At 42.3% G+C, this 19991-nt stretch overlaps 1 protein-coding gene across 2 annotated transcripts in view; it reads right to left on the bottom strand.

The window, feature by feature from the left end:
* LOC115362229 (nucleolar protein 4-like) overlaps positions 1-19991 on the bottom strand; it is a 230872-nt gene that overhangs the window by 170581 nt on the left and 40300 nt on the right. For both annotated transcript variants that reach the window (XM_030056080.1, XM_030056081.1), the window contains exons 2-3: positions 9107-9259; positions 1863-1974 (exon numbers count right to left, since the gene is read on the bottom strand). In XM_030056080.1, the coding sequence (XP_029911940.1) occupies positions 1863-1974; positions 9107-9259 (265 nt within the window). The remainder of the gene's footprint in view (positions 1-1862; positions 1975-9106; positions 9260-19991) is intronic.

Genomic DNA, 19991 nt, shown 5'->3' with positions numbered 1-19991 from the left:
ACAAGACTCTATTAAAAATAAATAGTTCACAAAAAAAAAAAAAAAAACCTTGACATGGCAGCCAGGAAAAAACATAACATCAGAGTTAATAAGCTTTAACTCTAAAATACAGCAAATGGAGCCAAACCAACAGTGCTGAATACTGTTCAGCGTTTGGAAACCAGTTATGAAGTGTTGATGATAAACTAATAGAAAGACAGACTGAAAAAATCCACTTTATCTTCTATTGATTATCTATTAAATGTTTTACTAATCACCTATCGAGATGATCACATGATTTCTTCCACTGGAATAACCTGCTTTCATCCATCTATTGCCACAAAGAAGTGAGTTTTTTACCGTCTCCAAGCACAAAAATGATCATACATAATAGTGCTGTGCGGTATACACGGTATGACGGTAGAAACGATATAAATTGAGCCACGGTAGAGATTTGTGCTCTACCGTGGTATCGTCAACTTATCGATCACGGAATTGCGGATGGAATCGCGGAATTAGCCAAATAAAACGGAATCTATTTTTAACTCAGAATTTCACATAATAACAACCGCACCGGCACCGCACGAGCCAAAAGGCAGAGAAACTTTCCAGCTGCAGCAGCGCACTGACATAGATTGTGAAACAAAGCGAAGAGGTGCCACTCCGCTGTAGTTTCACTGGCTAACAGCAGCACACTGGCTTAGCTTGTCTATTTAGAGAAGAGGTATCACTTCGGCTTATTTTTCATATTCAATCTGTGTTATCACAGGCATACTCCTGCTCATTCATTGGTAGTTGAATTGTTAGGTCTGTTTGATAAGTAATTTGCATTTTTAAAACAAATAATAATTTAACATATTGTTAAATTATTGGAGTCAAGCTTACTGGTAAACATCTACTCCTGCAAGATAATTTATTATGTTCTACAACTCATAATACTACATACTGAGTGTTTGAGCACTTTGGAGTAGAGGAACCAAAGTTCAGTGTTTATGTTTGCAGCTAATTTTAAATATTAAACCAAATGTTCTGTGACACTTTTTGCACAAGAGAACTGTTTACAATATTCACTTTATTTTTGTGATAATTTTTGTACTTCTAAATCTGTACCTCTCTTGTTCTTTGGACAATAAATGCTCAAAAAATTAGATTATATCTTTGTTTTTTTGTTGTTGTTATTGTTTTTAAAACAATTTAGCCTTGCAAAGGGTCTAAAAAACCCATTTAGAAACACTTCCATGATAAGTTTTACACTGCAACATTTATACCGCGATATATACCGTTACCGTGAGGGATGCAATTTATACCGTGATATGAATTTTTGGTCATATCGCCCAGCACTAATACATAATATATCTGATAACTGCCTCCCGCCCAGTGCTCACTGGGATAGGCTCCAGCCCACCCGCCACACTGGGCTGCAATAAACTGGTATGGAAAATGGATTGGTGGTACTGATACCAGTGGCTCAATATTCAGTTTGGACACAAGAAAGCAACCGGTCGTCAGTCCACAGAAATGTATATAAATGACATGACAATCAATATGCTAGTAATGTATTACACAGAATTATAAGTGTAAGTAGAAGAACAACAAAACTATTATCCTGAAGACTATGTGCAAGGCATCATGGGACGCTGACTGTAAACAACATGGCGGTGCCGGTGTCGATGTTGCTGTGGCAACACCAACAACAAAAAAAGACAACACCGCAGGTCGTTGAAAAAAACTGGGAAATATCCGTCACGTTTTATTAAAAGCGGGTCCTATCAGCACAGGAATTATGTGCTGATAGGACAGACAGACAGACAGACAGACAGAGAGAGAGAGAGACAGACAGACAGAGAGACAGACAGACAGGTGCTGCAGTTTAGTGTTTGTACCTTTGTAGTCCTGTCCGGCGGTGCTGATGTGCATCCTCTTCTGACACTCTCCACAGCTCATCAGGAAACGTGTCACCGCCTCTCTGGGCAGGAAGGCGTACGTCTCCGCAATCTGAGCGAGAGACACCGACACACACAGAAAACAGAGAGAGAGAGAGAGGCTGCTCAAATGATCCTTTGTACCATGTATAAAATTCAGTAAACCCCTCATGTGTCTCCTTGTTGTTGAGGTGAGACAGGTGAGATGCGTCACGTCCCGGCACGGTCTGATATCGTCTCCCATCACATGGACAGACAGCTGAACAAATGTCGCAGCGCCCCTCTTAGGCCACAGAGAGCGGCACTGTTTCCTCTGGGTTCATTCAGCGGCGGCTTGCCACCTCAGCAAGAGAGCAGGGGAAGTTAACAGGGCCGCCCCGAAGGCTTCGAAGCTTTGACTGTTGCCATGGCAATCGACAGCAAAATCAGTATTCGGGAACTCTTTTTTGGCTCGGCTGCAGTGCGTCCATGCTTTCCTCACTAAAGCTGGACGGAGCGTTCACTCGCGGCGAGACCCTGGACTGCAGAAGGCCAGGATGATATATTTATCTCCTGATTTGATACTAGCACAATACTTCGGTGCCAATTGGATATGTATTGCGATTCAATCTCATGATTCATTGTCATTTTTGTTTCTTGAATTCTCTAGTTTGTGTGTGTAAAGTTTGATGAGGCTGTGATTCTCCTAGAGGTCACTAGAGGTCATTTTCTCCAGCGATGTCCAGTTTGACAAAAGTCTCTGCCTGCAGTGAAATGGCTGCTATGGGGGCCAACATCATCACACAGGAATCAAATGTGGCTCATTGAATCCACAAGAGTCTCAGCTTTCCAGTCAAAGCCAACTGATGCAGCTCCAAGACTGTTTAGGCCCCAGTCTGCACACACACACCATTTTACAACAGGCCACAAGAACACATGTGGACTGCAGGCTTTGGGGCCCAAACTGCATGGGATTAGCAGAAGGTGGGCGTGTCTGCAAAGGGGAGAGAACCCATTTTCATTCACACAGCTGGAGGTCAGAGGTCAAGGGACCCCACTGAAAATGGACATGCCAGACTTTCCCTCAACAAAATTTAGCCAAACTTTAGAGTAATATTTATTCCCCTTGTCGAAAACCTGACATGGCATGATTGGTACCAATGGATTGCTTAGGTCATCTAGTTTCATATGATACCAATATCTTCACTTTAGATTTACTGAGTAATAAAAAATTGATTGGTATATTCCCGGCAAACTTGCATCTGTCATGACTATCTTGTGCTGGAAATCCCTCGTAAAGGCGGTCGCGCCCCCCTCCCCTCCAGTCGCAGCGAAACTTTGAAAACCAGTGAATGAGCCCAGAAACCCAAAAAGGATATTCAGGGCAGCCCTAGAAATTAAGATCAATATTTAAATTTAGTCTATCATCTAAAACTAAAATAAGTATGACCCAAATGTTTTAATAGTAATGATTATATTATGATTAAAAAAAAAAAAAAAAACATTTTCAACGCCAGAACCTCTCCTTGAACAAACAGTGACAGATATGGGACAAAAGTAGAATTATCGCCCAAAGCACCACAGCTGCAGAAAATCACAAAGGAAACACGGCTACCACTTTAAAAAAAAAAAAAAAAAAAAAAAAAAATGCCAGAATGAAGCAATAAAAGTCAGCAAAAGTAGGGCTGCATAATTAATCACGCATTACTGAATCTCAAAATTTTAGTTTCCACAATTAATCATCGGAGAAATGGTTGAATGGGAAAAACTCAAACACGTTATCTGATTTAAAATAAAGGGAAGCAACCAAAGAAAGAAAGACGGCAAGAAAAGGACATTAATTTATTTTCGACATTCTCTTCCTATTGTTTTCTTTTTAATCTTTCTAGGTTTTTATTATCTCAGGATTTTTATTTTCCTTTGTACACTGTGCTTCTTGTGTCTTCATTTTTTTTTTAAATTGTATGTTTTCTATTGTTTCTCTTATAAATGAATTTGCATTTCATTCCATGAAAGGTGCTATAGAAATAAAGTTTATTAATCATTATTATTAATATTATTACTATGTTTCTGTCTGATTTGCTAATATAAACTTGCAGTGTCCTGAAACATTGAATTAGCAGGTTTCGGTAGATCGATGTACTTTATTGATCCCAAACTGGGAAATTCTTGGAGGTTTCTTGGATATTAATTCAAATAAAGAGAAAACACTTCTTCTAGGCTGGATTTTTGGATTCTGGACTGGATCCTGAGATCCACAACAGCTTCACATCATCACATCAAACCCGCCAAAGACACAACAAATACGCAAACACACATTTGACTCAAAAGTGAATTATACAGGAGGTTGTTCCAGCCGATCAAAGACCTGTTCAAACCCTGCAACCCTAATTCACAGCCAGCTGTGCATATCTGTGGTTGCTATACCAACTCTTATGGCAGCCAGGTAGCTAGTGATCTTTGTTGTTTTTCTCTCTTTTATACACCGTATGTTCACTTCTTTTAAAGAAACCGCTGAGCAACACACATGCACTGTTATATAAAATCCATACTGCACATGCACACCCTGCAATGCTGTGCTATGGCGACAGCACGCTCTTAGGTAATGGTGCAGTGCTAAATTGCAGGGATCAAATACGTGTTCCTCATGTCAAAGCAATGACACACATGGCCTTGCAATGATATCACGTTGTAATGTTTCCCTAACTCCTGCCCATCCTGCCCGCAGCCCAACATCTCCTGCTGGTACCGGAGGTGACAGGCGACCTATCGCCGTCTGCCCAAACCGCTCTGTCACCGCGCACGGCCGTCCAACGTGACAGAGCTGCACAAAACAGCAGGACATGAACGTACAGAGGACAGTGCAGCGATCGCACAGGCAGTCTGCAGGTACCACGGTTCAATTTAATGCTATTTAACACATTCCTCAGGCTTTTTTTAAAAAAACAAAATTAAAGAACCATACCAGTGATTTTGAATATTTTGTACTTTTCTGACAATTTCCCCACATATTTCATGTCAACAAACCATTTTGTAAATCATGCAGGGGTACTAAATATTTCACAACGTATAATAAAAATCCCTCCATTTTTAGATATGGAGTTTTGGTTGAAACAGCCACTTTATAATGCTCTCCTCCTGCAGCTGACATCACCATTAATAAACCACAGAACTGATATTTGGTTGTGCAAAGCAAACATTTCCCTTTATTATGACTTGTGAAGATGTGAGGAAAGTATCGTACCAGAATGAATGGAAACCAACAGCTGGATAAAAAGGAGGAAATTATGTCAGAGTTGGGAAAAAATATTGCAGAAATGTGTTTAGTATAATGTATATACATTTGTAGAATCACTGATATGGCCCTTTAAGACATTTCTAAGACTTTTTTAAACAGATTTAAGGCTAGTTAGAGACAGATCATCGTTTTTACTAAAAGAAGCCCTGCAGGGAAGCGCTGGGTGTTTGTCCAAGGTAGAAGTCGGTTTTAAATAGGAATAAATTTGGTTATTAAAGAGATGATTCTGTAGGGTTGTGGGTAAGATAGCAAGCTGCTGCTGTAATAAATCAAACCGGGGATAATTTCCACAGAAGTTGGGACAGGTGAGCCTCAGTTTTTTTTTCGGATTTCTCTCGGCAGGGGAACATGACAGGTCAGTGAAAAGGGTGAGTGATAAAGTGAGTCGAGTCATTTTCCCAGCAGGTAAGTGTATCAGGTAAGAAAACTGTGCAAGGCAGGATTAGCCTCAGTTGTGGGTTTAGAGCTTTACAGCATCAGAAATGGTGAATCTGATGCAGAGGACCTTGGCTCATTTTGACAAAAAGAAATAGATGGATAAATTAGACATTAGAGAAAAATGTCTATGCATAATGTTAAAGTTAAGAATACAGAATGAGTTTTATGGTCTAATAATATTAATACTGAATCTAAGAGCTGTTTAAGGACCTGCAGAAAGCCTGTGCATGGTGCATCAATACTGTCTTTAACAGTGTCAATGCACTTTAGAGTGGATTTCTCCTACCAGGGAATAATGAAGGGTCTGTAAGTTTTACATTTGGCAGCTGGAATGGCTTTTAACTTGAACTATATGCTCTACAGGACATGCAACATGCAGTACATGCAACATACAGTACATGCACAATTTGGCATATCATGGCACAAAATCTGGGCAAAACAGAACCACATTCAATATTTAAAGTCACGATGAAAAGAAAGTTTTTCACCTGATTTGCTCATTTTAATGTCATAATGTAAACCTATTTAACAGTAAATGTCCCCCCAAAAAACCTATTTTACTCTCCATTTTTATTTTTTATTTTCATGAAAACACTGTGGTCATGGTCTACCAGCAGGCTATTAAATAAATAAAATGATAATGCCAAAAAAAGATGAGGGGGAGGAAAACATTTCAGAGCAAAGAAGCAAAGGAATAATAAGAAAAGAAAGAATGAGAGAGAAGATGAATGTTGATGAATGTTGAGAAAGTCTGGGCGGGTTGTGCAGCTGCTGTGCAGGGGGGAGGACGCTGCAATTCCCGTGTTTCACCAAAAGAGGGCAGTGTCACCAACTGAGACAGCTGACACGGTCTACTCGGACTTGAGAGAGAGAGAGAGAGAGAGAGAGAGGAGAAAGACCATACATAGATCTGTCACCTTTGGCCTGTACAAAACAGTGCATAACGGTCTTTTTTCCTCACTCTCAGAAATAAATTGCAATGTGTGTGTGTGTGTGTGTGTGTATGTAGCTGTGTGTGTGTGTGTCTCCTGAACACCTTCCACCTAGAGTGAGAGAGGCTCGTTCACCCGCACAGGGCGAGCAAGTGAGAGAAAGAAATGGAAAGGCACAGAAAAAGGAAAGGAAAGGAAAGGAAAGGAAAGGAAAGAAAAGGAAAGGAGAGGAGAGACTTGAGTAACAGTGAGGCTGTGTGATAAAGAACGCAGCCCACTTTCACACACATGGCTGTATTCTGTGACCTACAAAACGGTTTTATTTCAAAAATCAATTTACTGGAGGAGGGGATGGTCACAGTCTCTTTCTCTGTCTGTAATCACTCAGGCCCTCGGCTGTTATTGTTATAACCCTTACATACAGACCGGATCCTCCTTTAATCCGAAAATTTACTCCTCAGCACCGGGCAATGAGTTTTTTTTCCCCTTCACCAAATGGATCAGCACGGTGTTTTGGAAATGAACTTATCTATTTCTCCAGCAGCAGGTGAAAACGCGGCTGGTGAGCTGCTTTTCTTACCGCCGGTCAGACTCAGACTGAGAAACTGAGTTTATCTGAACTGAAACTGAAACCGGACCAGCGAGGAGGGAGCCGTTATAAAGGACAATGAGGTCGTTTTTTTTTTTTTTTTTTGTCCCCCGCGCAGAGACGCTCAAAGAGGAATGAAGACGGAGAGAAGAGGAAGAGAGAGCGACGACGGGGAGGACACGGCGCGTTGGGCAACAGAAAACCACCAGACATGAAAGAGAAAACACAAAGTGTACAGTAGAGGAGAGACAGGCAAATACACAGATGAGCAAAAGTGAAATGTTAAAGCGGCGAGAGGGAAACCGAGCGGGCGAGAGACAGAAATCAGAGTGAAAGTTCGAATGAAAGGATCACAAGACGATACAGTTGCACATGAAACCGCCTGCTGGCTGAAAGCACACGGACGTTCACATCTGTTACTACAGACACACACACACTGCAAGACGAAAACTTACACACACACACACACACACACAGAAACACATAAACAAACACCAAATCAGATGGCCATGGTTTATGAATCTACAATAAATGAAGTCACACTGAAGATAATAGCCTGATTGGTACTTCTGTGATAATTAGTGGCGATTTTTTTTTAAATGTCGACGTATGTCCACTTCAGAGGCCGACATTTTTTCGAGGATCCTGTGGATTCCTGCGGGATGGGAATCAATTTGACGATGGATCACATGACTGGAAAAGAAAAAAATCAGTAGGAGCAGGTGGGACGGGTATTATAGTCATCATAACAATAGGACTTTTTATATATACTAGGCAAAAAAAAGTTCTGCATCTGCTTTTTCAGTCTATAATTTCTTGAAATTGTTCATATTGTTCATATTCCTATCTTTTTATAATCCTTGTTTATAGTGTTTATATTGCTTACTGCTATTTATCATGTGTATACTGTACATTTCTTCTAAATTTGCACATTGACCTACCTCTATGCACATTTTATACACCCATGCACACGGTTTTTTGTGTTTTTTTTGTTGCACATTGCTTTTTGCACACTGGCTTGTACTATAGATCTTATTCTGTTGTACTCAGATCTCATTCTTTATTTCTATTTTTTTATTTTACTTAATCTGTAATCTGTGGATACTGCTGAAAAAAATGTGAATTTCCTGCGGGATGAATAAAGTATCTATCTATCTGTCTATCTATCTATCTTTTAACTCTTTCCTGTCTGTTCTGGTGGCTGCTGGTCGGTTGCAGCCACCTGACCAGTGTGTGATGTGTGTGGATTGACGACCATTAAAAATGTGGGCCGACCTCCCGGCCAAGTGGTGCGAATAACTAAACCGCCTAACGGAGCACAAAGTAAGCTAAGAAACGAATGGCGAGAACATGGGGCAGGAGGCATTCCTCCGGGATTAGGACGGGACAGGGATTCTCTTTTTACTCCGTCATGGGATTGGGATGCAGCACCCTCCGCTGTGAGTCCAGTTATTGTCATGTTTAGTTAGACACCAACTCACATAGTGACTGGTGGCATTTGCGAATATTCAAATCTTTCAAACTCTGGTGAATGACAGAAGGATTTTACCCGCTAAAGTCACACTGCATGTCTGCTGTGCTGCTGCCTGACACAAAACACAGAACTGATGCACCCTTTACCCAGTTCATAAAGCTGGAACATTTGCAGCTCTAAAAATACTCTGCAGCACAGGAAGTGATGTGTTTTACATTTCTGTTTTTGGGTTTGTTTGGTTTTTTTGGACTAAACAGAAGAAGAACTGTGAAGAACATGAGCAGTGATGGCCACCATTGCCTTATGACAATTCAGAAAAAAGGGGGGAGGTTATGCAAAAGTGGACGCAGCTCATGATTTAAATGGTGTTACAAATATTTTGCACACTTAAACCCAAAGTTTAACAAAACCATGGCTGAGTATTATCATGTCTTCAGTGCTCAAAGGGCCGCAGTAAAAACATTGTGCTTCCAAAGGTAATCTGAGCGCGCTCACAGCTTTGTAGGTCTTCTTCTGGCCGGCGTGTTTGGGTGCCTTGCCGGGGTCGGTGCTGATCTCAACGTGCATGGCATAGATGATGTCAAAGAAATCCTCCACCACCGCCACACGCTTCAGGGACGAGTCGCCGCCGGAGACGCCGTCCACACACTGCAGAGAGAGAGACAGAGAGAGAGAGAGAGAGGAGAGGAGACTTTTAATTTTGATGAATTCAATTCAAGTCAGAATTTTAAAAAAACAAACCAATTTATTTCAGAACATAGCTGATGAAAGCATAAATGTAATGCGTTATCAACAGGCCACGACTCTCCTCAGGTTTACTGGCTTCACTGGCTCGGTGAGAGACTCAGTCACACAGAAAAGTCCTGCCAAGTCTGGTGGCGGCGACTCGACAAAACGTGTGGGACGAGATGCTAAAAATGTGTTTTCAAAAAGTTAAAACTGGCAAAAAAAAAAAAAAAAAAAAAATGTGCTCGGGGAAAGTGGGTCCTACATGTTGAGGAGTGGAGTGCTGAACCAGAACCATTTAGCAAACTGGGAACACCTTCATGTCTCTGTCACCTGTCAGCTCACAAGAAAAGGTAACAAGAAACAGAACAGACACTATGAATTTTTTTTTTTTTTTTTTTTTTTACATGTGTAGCACCACCAACATGTTAAGAGCACTCTGCATTTAATTATTAAAAAACTGAATGACTGAACAACTGAACGAGTGAACCGTGCACCATTTATATTTCAGTACATACAGTGAGATCAAGTCATGAGAGCGATGATTAAGATTCAGTTATTCTCACTGTTCTGCAGAAAATATTTCTGATGACATATCTGTTGTCCCGTAAGTTGCAGATGCCACGAGCTCCGACAAGCACAAAGCGAAAACGAAAACGGTCTTTGAAATGAAACCCCCACCGTTAGAAAATCAATTCCTTCGATTTCTCTTATAACTGAAAACAAAAGTCCAGCATTTCCAGCTTTTGATTTGTGAGTCATCTGGGAAACTCGGTTTGAAGCGTATCGGTGTTTTTCGAGTCACAAGGCAAAAAACGATCAGAGCAACAAAAATGGTCACAGAGATGTTTTTGCGTTCGGGACACACAAACTGCCACGGTCAGAGCAAACGGCAGAAACACAGCTGAGCTCTGAAGTTCAATGCAGAAGAAAAACTTCAAACCACCAACCGGCTCCATGCCGAGTTCATGAAGCCACAATCCAACCAAAAATATTAACTAATTTAATTTTCTCCGCGAGACATTACAGGTCTCAGTCATTAATTGTCTTCTCATAATATCATAATGTCTCCTCCATGTGACTTTTCAAAATTATTAGTGCTTCAGACATAACAAGGGGTGTTTTTTTTACAGTCAGTGTTTTGAAACAGCTCTAAATAACACACATGGTGACGGAGGCAGCACCTGTTTATTTGGTGTGGAGGACAACCAGCTGTGTCTCTCTCTCTCTCTCTCTCTCTCTTTCACACACACACACACACACACACCACAATGGGAATACCAGGATGTCTTGGGAACCTATTTCCCACAAGGCCATGAGAGAGCGAGGTGTGCAGTGTGTGTGTGTGTGTGTGTGTGTGTGTGTGTGTGTGTGTGTGTGTGTGTGTGCTGCAAAGCAAAAGGAGAATTGGAAGGGTGGGAAAACTCATTTTGTTTGCGCGCATGTGTGTGTGCCTGCGTGCGTGTGTGTGTGTGTGTGTGTGTGTCAACGGGGGAGAGAAAGACAGACACACAGAGAAAAAAATAGACAGAATCAGAGAGGGTGGGGGGAGGGGGGCTGGATGGAGTGGAGAGGGAGGAGGATCTCCTACCTGCCCAGAGAGCTCCACACATCTGAGCAGATAACAACAGGTGGTGCAACACACACACACACACACACACACACACAAAGCATCTCCCCTACCACAAACTGGCGGCACATGGTAAGGCCTGCTGTTACCATGGCAACCAATGCGAGGCTGACCTCACAGGGCAGGTGTGTGTGTGTGTGTGTGTGTGTGTGTGTGTGTGTGTGTGTGCATGTGTGCGCGTGCACATGCGTACATGTGTGTGTGCCTGTGTGTGAGTGTGTGTGTGTGTGTGTGCAGAGCAGAGGAAGGTTTGTAATATTAATTGAGTGGCTTATTATTGGAGAGTGTTGGAAGGGATAATGACCTGAGGAGGATACACACACACACACACACACACACACACAAAACAAGGAGTTCATGGTTCACCGGTTACACACAAAAAGAAAACACATCAAAGTTTTTGGAGACGGTCGTGGTGTGGCTTAGTGCCGCCGTGTCTCCTGTCTCAGGCTCGTACCTGAGTGTGTGTCACAGCGGTGTGTGTGTGGCCGTGTGTTTGAGTCCGGCTCAGGCGGTGGACGCGTTACGGCGGTGAAAGGAACTGGAGAAACCGCTGCTGTCCGCGGCATGTTCCTAGGCAACACGTACGCCACCATCCTGTCACTTCTGTGTTTCCACTTCCAGCATAACGCCAAGAAGAGCTCTCTCAACCAATCATTATTAATTAGTTTCAAATAAGAAACACAGACAAGAGGCTAATTTTGTGCATCTTTATAGTTTTTATTTTTAGGCCTATCAGCTAGGTTGTTTATTTGACTTGGGATTCATCCACGCTCATTACTTTCTGTTGTATGAAGTCCACATCTGAGTGCATGAGGTCAGTATCATCATGAGGTTTTATTTAATAAAAATCAAATCATCATTCATTTTCAAAGACTTGAGGCATTGTATTGCTCGAGGCCCTTGGAAACGCTAATAAACTGTCGGTTATAATTATTTTTAGTGAAGCCAGCGAGCTATTTATGAAAAATAGCTCATTATTATTATTATTATTATTATTATTATTATTAGTGGAGGTGGTAGTGGTATTAATGTTCTGAGGAGAGGTATACATCAATAATGGGTTGAATTTCCATACGATTACTGTAATTACTTTATTGATTTGTTTGCTTATATAATTTTCCCCTCCTACAAGTTGACACTGCATCGGGAAACAATGGATAACCGCAATGCATTGTGGTTCATCTTCACCTCTGAAGTGACCGCTGTTGTTGACTCGCCCCGTCGGCCCGGCGAGGGTCAATCTCACAGAGCTCACTTCAGTTTTCCTGACAAATGGAAAGGCTCGTACGCTGGCGGCAGGGGATTCCCAAAAGGGCAAACGCCGAGAGGCGAGCGGACGAGGGCGAGTTAAACCGCTCACGAAACGCAGCAGCTCCTCCAGGCTGCTGCTGCTGCCGAGCCCGACCTCTGACCTCTGACCTCTGAGTCTCCCTGCAGAGATCAGCGAGGAGTTTACTACCAAAAATACATATATGTAAAGACTGGATCCTGTTTACAATACTCCAGACTCAGATTGAAGCTGCAACTAACAGTAACTTTGTCAGTAACCAGTCAATTAGCCAATGAAGTGTGAAAAATAATGACAAAGTCTCACAGCAAGTGACCGGAGCTTGAAGTATTAATTTAATTGTGATATAACGATATTTATAATGAATCGAGAAAAGGAAGAAAATCTTAGCATCTTCGTAATCTTAAGTGAAGCTGGAATCAGACGGTGTTTGGTGTTTTTACTGGAGAAATGACCGGAAAATGTGCTTCACAACAGACACATAAAAACACATCGATATAATAAAACACAGTAATTTAAAAACCAGGAGGAAATAGGGGAATAATAAAATGTCAAATACAAAGGATGACTAAAAACCATAAATAAAGCAAAGGTTTTACCGTTTGCAACAGCTGAATAAAAACTTAAAACAGAATTAAACTTAAAGTAGAGCAGTGCAAGACTAAAGCGCAGCGTCAAAAATAATTAAGTGCAGAATGGCACCGCAGTTAAGATTGAAAGTAAGTATGAAAATAACATAAAAATTATAAGATGGCCTTTCAAAAGTGATTTAAAAGAAGACACCGATGTAGCAATGATTCAATTATCATTTTCCTGGTGCCTGAATAATCGCTGCAGCTCTAATTTAAAAGACGATGAGCAGGGACGTGTTCGCCGAGTCAACACCTCCTCCCGCCTCCCGCCGCCGCCTCACAGCTCTCAGACCTGTTTCCACAGCCGTGCTCAGAGCACTGTGAGTGTTTATGAGTACCTGCAGGGACACCGGGCCGTGTTGTGCCTGTTCGTGTCTGCAGGGATAACGGAGAACGCGATATGAAGACACACTCGCACAGCTGTGAGTGTGTGACCTTAAGCAGGATATGAGCCGCGAGCCCGGACATAATATTTCATATCGACGTCGCGCCGCGCAAACTTCTGCTGCTTCCAACATGTGTGAACGGGCGGGAGAGCATCAGGTTGTCTGCGTGTGTGTGTGCGCGCGTGTGTGTGTGTGTGTGTGTGTGTGTCTCCTCATTATTCTTAAGCGGTGCTCCCAGGGCGCCCTTTACCAGATGTAGAGCATCTAATGAAGAGTCAATGAACTGCAGTGTTTTTGTCGTAAACACACACACACACACACACACACACACACACACACACGTACACAGCATCAAACACACATGTGCACTCTTGCACACCCATACACACACACACACTCACTCACACAATCAGGATACTATCTCTTGACCCCCCCCCCTCACTGTTTCTGATATCTCTCTCTCTCGCTCTCTCCCCCCACTTGCTCAGGGTGCAGGTAATAAGCGTTGCTATGGTAACCAGCTCCAGCTTATCACAGAGGGGATGTTTCTAATGTGCCCACCCCACACACACGCACAAACGCACACACACACATGCACACACCACCCCCTCGCTGTGCCTCCCTCCCAACCCAATGCCATTACAACAACCTGGCAGAGGTGAGGAAGAGGAGGAAGAGGAGGAGGAGGAAGAGGAGGAGGAGGAGGAGGAGGAGGAGGAGGAGGAAGACAGAAGGAGGTAAAAGATATCAGGTAGTTGGTGCTGCTGTTAAAACCCCACGGCTACTGGGACAGAGGAGGAGAAGCAGGAGGAGAGAGGAGGAAGAGGAAGGAAAAGTGATGAAGGTGGTTTATTTGTAAAGCAGGAGAGGGGAGGAGAGGTAATGATGATGATGATGATGATGATGATGATGATGATGAAGAAGCACCCCGTCCACACACACCACTGTCAGCAGCAGAGGAGAGAATTAAAGTGAACCTCTGGTGAAGTTCATCATCTACACAGTATAATATGGATTCCATCATGAAGCTCTAATCCCTGAGATCTGTGTTTGTTTGTTTTTAATTTGGCCTCCATCTTTGTTGTTAAGCTCTCGTCGCCGTGGCGTTTCCGCACTGCACTCCACCTGTCAGTCAAACAAGTGTGGGCGGGGCTTGGATTTCCCGCTGATGGAGTTGGAGTCAGAGATACTCTACGCAAAAGACGCCTGAGTGGCAAGCTCTGGCACACACTTCCTGTGTGCTGAGATCCAGCTGCTCGCCTCCTGAAGGGGCGGGGCACCCACGTGACACACACACACACACACACACACACACACACAGGAAATGACTCTACAGTGAGTCATCTCTCTCCCAGACCGTCTCGGTTTGAGTTTCTCTTCTTGTCTTTGTCTGCTCAACCATGGCGGCCGTCGCTGCTCATGCTAATTACCCAGTTCTTCTTCTTCTTCCGTTTATTTTTTCCAAACAAACCAGAAATGTAAAGCACAGCATCGAAATGCAGGAGAGCCGCCAGACACACAGAGCGTTTAGAACAGACGACGGGAAAGCTGCACTGCAAAAAGTCAAAATCTTACCAAGATTATTTGTCTTATTTCAAGTAAAAATGTCTTATTTCTCCTTAAAATATCTCATTACACTTAAAATGAGACATGATCAGCTCAGAAATAACTTGTTTTTAGACAATTTTCACTTCACAAGAAACAAATTTTGCCAATGAAACAAGCAAATTTCTACTTGTGACACAAGTGAACAAGTGAAAATTTGCTTGTTTTGCTTGAAAATTGTCTAAAAACAAGTTACTTCTGAGGTGATCATGTCTTATTTTAAGTGTAATGAGATATTTTGACTAGAAATAAGACATTTTTGACTTGAAATAAGACAAATAATCTTGGTAAGATTTTGACTTTTTGCAGTGTGAATATATAGGCTGGATCCCTTCTGTGTTAATTGGTGACAGATGAGGTAAAACTAAACGAAGTCGGTAATGAGCAGAGGATGGTGGCAAGAAACAACAACTTGGTGCCTCAAGATTTTTGGGGATTTCAATTGGGATGCAACTAATAATTTATTTCATTGTTAATTATATTTTTGATTAATTCAGAAGCACATGCTAAAAAAAAAAAACACCTCTTCTGCTATCCTGTGTAAACCTGCAGCACTGGGCCGACTCTTTTCTCTGTCCTTCTGTAGCTTCGGTCAGATAAACTAGTTAAAGTTAAAGGACTGCCCTAGGAGTTTCACACACAGCATGTGAGCAGCGTGTGATTGGACTGAGGTAACGACACTTATTGAGGTGATTGGTTGTTTGATTCGACCCGAATGGATTTTAACAAATGAGATTACAGCTCTAAAAGCAGCCGGGATGAATGTTTTTTTTTTTTTTTTTTTTTTTTTTTTTTTTCAGTGCATTTAGTCTGGCTCAGATCCTCTGTGTATAAACGGTGATTTGTCAGAATCGTGAAGGAAAAAAAAAGTAACCTACACAAGCTTTAATTGATTTTTCATTTAGTCCATTAAGTGTGAAAAATGATGCCAAAGTCTCACGGGAAGTTAATAAAGCCCGAACAAGTTTTTAAAATACTTCCTTACTCTGACCAGCAGCCAAAGAGAAAAAAAAAAAAGTATAAATGATGATATGAACAGAGAAGCTGGAATCAACAAAGGTAGTTATTGTTTGTTTTTTTTTAAATGACAAAAACAATTACTTTTTGCCAATATTATCAATTAATTTGAGCTGCCTGATGTTTCTGCAGCAGATTTGAACCTGACATCTCGGTGCCTTGCTCCCCGCCGCGTGTTCATGTGATGTGTCTCTACAGTGAGCCAGGCAAGCGGTGCCCTTTCCCTCTCCCTGGCACATCACAGGACCAGCCAGGCCGACACACACACACACACACACACACACACACACACAGCTCCAGGATACACACACACACACACACACACACACACACACACACACAGCACCTCGAGGAGAGATGGGGCAGAGAGGACATGTTTGCCCTCCACTGTCCGCTCCCCATGCTTGTTGTCCCTGATACTGGCACCAAGTGTGACGTAAAGCACACACACACACACACACACACACACAAACACACACACACAAATATACACCCAGACAAAGCAGCAAAGAATAAATCTTCCACATGCAAGAAAAAATGTGTGCATGCAATACACCAATTCATTTACGCACACACACACACACACACACACACACACACACATATACATACACACCCATGCACATAGTTACATATAAGCGAAAGAACATGGCACACACAAACACACACACACAAACGCCGGTCCTCCCCCACCTCTCATCTTCCTTACGGTTGTAGGGCACATCACTGGCCCGGGACCGTAGCCTATGTGACAGCACATGGACACACACACACACACACACATGTATATGGGCCACGGGGCGGAGGGGGGAGGATGTGTGTGTTCAGGGGACACCTTAAGGCACAGTAGACAGGACAGGACAGCGTGTGTCTGACATACACACACACACACACACACACACACACACACACACACACACACACACACACACACACAGTCGGCCCAGTGGAGGGGTCAAAGTCAGTGAGCGAAAGAGAGAGAGGGGGGGAGAGGGGGGGGGGCTAAGCTGCCCTTCTGCAGGACATACATGAGTGAACAAACAAACACAGTAAACACACACACACACACACAGAGGAGAGCATATCTGTGTGCTTGCAGGCTGCATGCACACACACGGCCGTCCTGTGCAGAAAGCATGACAGAGAACAGTCCGGAAAAAAAAAAAAAAAAAAAAAAAAAAAAAAACAGTGAAAATTAGACTATTTTTAGGCTCGTGTTCCAGCCGGGACCCAACTGAGAGCTGAGCTTCTCTCCCTGGGAGCCAGGCTCATTAAAACATATTGGTATTCCTGTCATGTGAGCCCTCACCAGCCACACACCCCTGACCCATTTCTGGGTCTCGTGCCACAGTTAAAGAAAATAGGTATTTCCCTGTTTCTATTTCCCACTTCACTTTCTCATGTAAAATTAGCCGCTTTACATATTTTGGGTGACCACCTACAAACACATTACAACAACACGCCAAGATGTTTTTTTTTTTGTTTGTTTTTTTTCAGCTTCCCTTGTGACTTCTTCAAATTAAAATATTATTACATTTATTTTTCAGTCAAAGTTTAATTTTTGTTTGCGCAAATTAAGAAAAAAAAAAAGTGAAAACAGCACGGCATCACGTACAGACAACACACTGCCACTGGAGACACGCAGTCACAGGGGAGTCACCTGTCGGCCGAGTCGGCTTCACATTGCACAAATTTAAGCAGATCATAAAACAGAAAACATTGGCTGAGGTGTGTGTGTGTGTGTGTGTGCGTGTGAGAAACACGGGATGATCATCCATTCATTGGTCAGAGATATTTACCATGCAAATATAAGGAAATACTGTTTTTGCATACGCAGACAACATGGAGCCGGCGCCGCAGTTATGTTTCTCGATGACCTTCCAAACGTGTCAGAAACATTTGGGAGACGTCGCTCGGTGAGGGCGTTTTCACACCTGTCCTGTTTAGTCCCACTGAGTCCAACTCTGGTGCGCCGAGCCCCTTGGAGCGATTTAGCGGCACCGTGTCGGGAAGGTGGTCTCTGTTGGCGAAGTTACATAGAAACTCTGCAGCGTGAAGTTAAACCGACCGACATTCACCCCAAACTGCAGGAAGCACCGTGTGTTGAAGCAGCTCCCGTAGCTCAGGTGTGCATTACGGAGTTAACTCAGCAGTTAATAACATAAGAGCAAAAGGGAGGAACGAGGAAATATATTGGTGTTTAGCCCAAACAAGCACCGTGATAATGAAGAAATGCCACAGTTGCAGATGTTGGATTCTGCACTGGCCAAATGTGAGAGGGGAAAAAACATCCTCAAAGTGAACATTTCCTTTCTCCGCCTTTCAGCCTAGCGATATCTGTCTGTCCCTGACCAATGATCGGGCCGGCAGCGCCCACATGGCTTCTGTTCATACACCTTGTTTTTTTTGTTTTTTTTTAACCCTATAAAACCATTCATATCATATATGATACACGCTATTAATTAATGCATTCCGTTTTCAGTTTAATCAATACTTGACCAAAATACTGTTGAATACCTTTGGACACTTCCCCTGTTCACCCTGGATCATACCATTGGCACTTCAAGTACTCAGAGAGTCTCAGATGGTTTGACCCAACTTGCCTGCCTTCACGTGTTGCGCAGGTGGTGCCAGCATCAACAATCAAATTTTGTTTGAGAGGTGTTCTTGTACGTTTACCTTGTATATCTTTACTAATATTTTGAGAAAAGGGTTAGATGACTTGAATAAACTTATGATTGAGCCAAACTTTTCATTTTTGTGTGCAGTAAACTGTGTTGAAAATGCGTGTATCATATTTGATACTACAGGTTTTAAATAGCAAGTAAGCATTTGGGAGCATATTTCCTCCATAATAATTTTATTGTTTTTCTTTTGAAATTGACCATTTTTCTTGCCATTTCCACGTATGAGTTGTTCCAAAATAAAATAATCAATGTTATTAGCCCCTGAATTTTATTTGTTATACCCCCATCAACGTCCCCACCAAGACGTGTGGTAACCCCACCACCTCAGAAAAGGAGGGCTCCACGAGTGCCCCCTGATGTGCAAAAGGATAATGTTGATCACTTCCCAACATGGGAAACCAGCTTTGCACAGGCAATCACTTCTCTTCTATTTACTGTGGGAAATGTCACGTCCACCTGTGCCTGAACAAGGACAGAAACTGCTTCCTTGTGTATCACAAAGCGAAGTAAAAAACGGATGAAAATAACATATTTGAGAGAAATGTTTGAAAGAAACACAAAAACTGGTTAAAGTGCATATAAATAAAGAGTTGTATTGCTGTTTATGTTAAAAAAAGAAATCTTGCTGTGACCAATTGTGTTATGTTTAATACCTGATGAATCATATATGATACAACAGAAAAATCATATAAAGACATATTTTTGGAAAAAAAAAAATTACATTTTGTTATAGGACTAAATAAGGAGTTCAATTTCAAAAAATTGGAATTTTCTGCCAATTCTTTTATAGTTCAGGCTTTATAGGGTTTTGTTCGCCTTGTGAAACCAAGCTGAGCAAAATGAACAGTGTGACAAAGAATCAACTGTTTCACCGATTCAAACCAGAGCGCCCTGAGGCTCCCGGCTCCACTCTTCCCAACGGAGTCGACTCTCAACACATTCCCACCACCACCTGTGATGGTAGCACATCCCCTGTTTGGGTCACTTCCTGCACTTGGATGGATGGATTCAGGGTGCGGCTCATCACAGACCAGCTCTCACAGCTGGCTTCCACTCCTGAACGTGATATATGTGTTTTAACAAGCTTTTTCTAATTAAGGGTCAATTCAAAACACAACTAGTTAATTTTTAAAGGTCAAAATAAAGAACAGTACCCAATGTAGGTTTCCCCCAAAGTGTCTAGTAATAGTAAAAGTGCTGATTGGATGAGAGCACATTTGAAAATTTCCATTCTGACAGACTGGATGTTTCCAAACCGTTTTATACTTTTTTTTACTGAGTAGTTTATTGGTAATGATGTGATTCTGAATGTGACTCAGTGAAAAGATGCACAGTAGCTCATACAAGGCTCCACAGCCTGGCGTTACAAAACCGATCCTGCTGAGAGTTTCATTCACTACACATGC

This window comes from Myripristis murdjan, chromosome 7 (assembly GCF_902150065.1).
Source record: "Myripristis murdjan chromosome 7, fMyrMur1.1, whole genome shotgun sequence".
Lineage (NCBI taxonomy): Eukaryota > Metazoa > Chordata > Actinopteri > Holocentriformes > Holocentridae > Myripristis > Myripristis murdjan.
The sequence above is the reverse complement of the archived record's forward strand: the minus strand, read 5'-3'. Positions and strand labels throughout refer to the sequence as shown.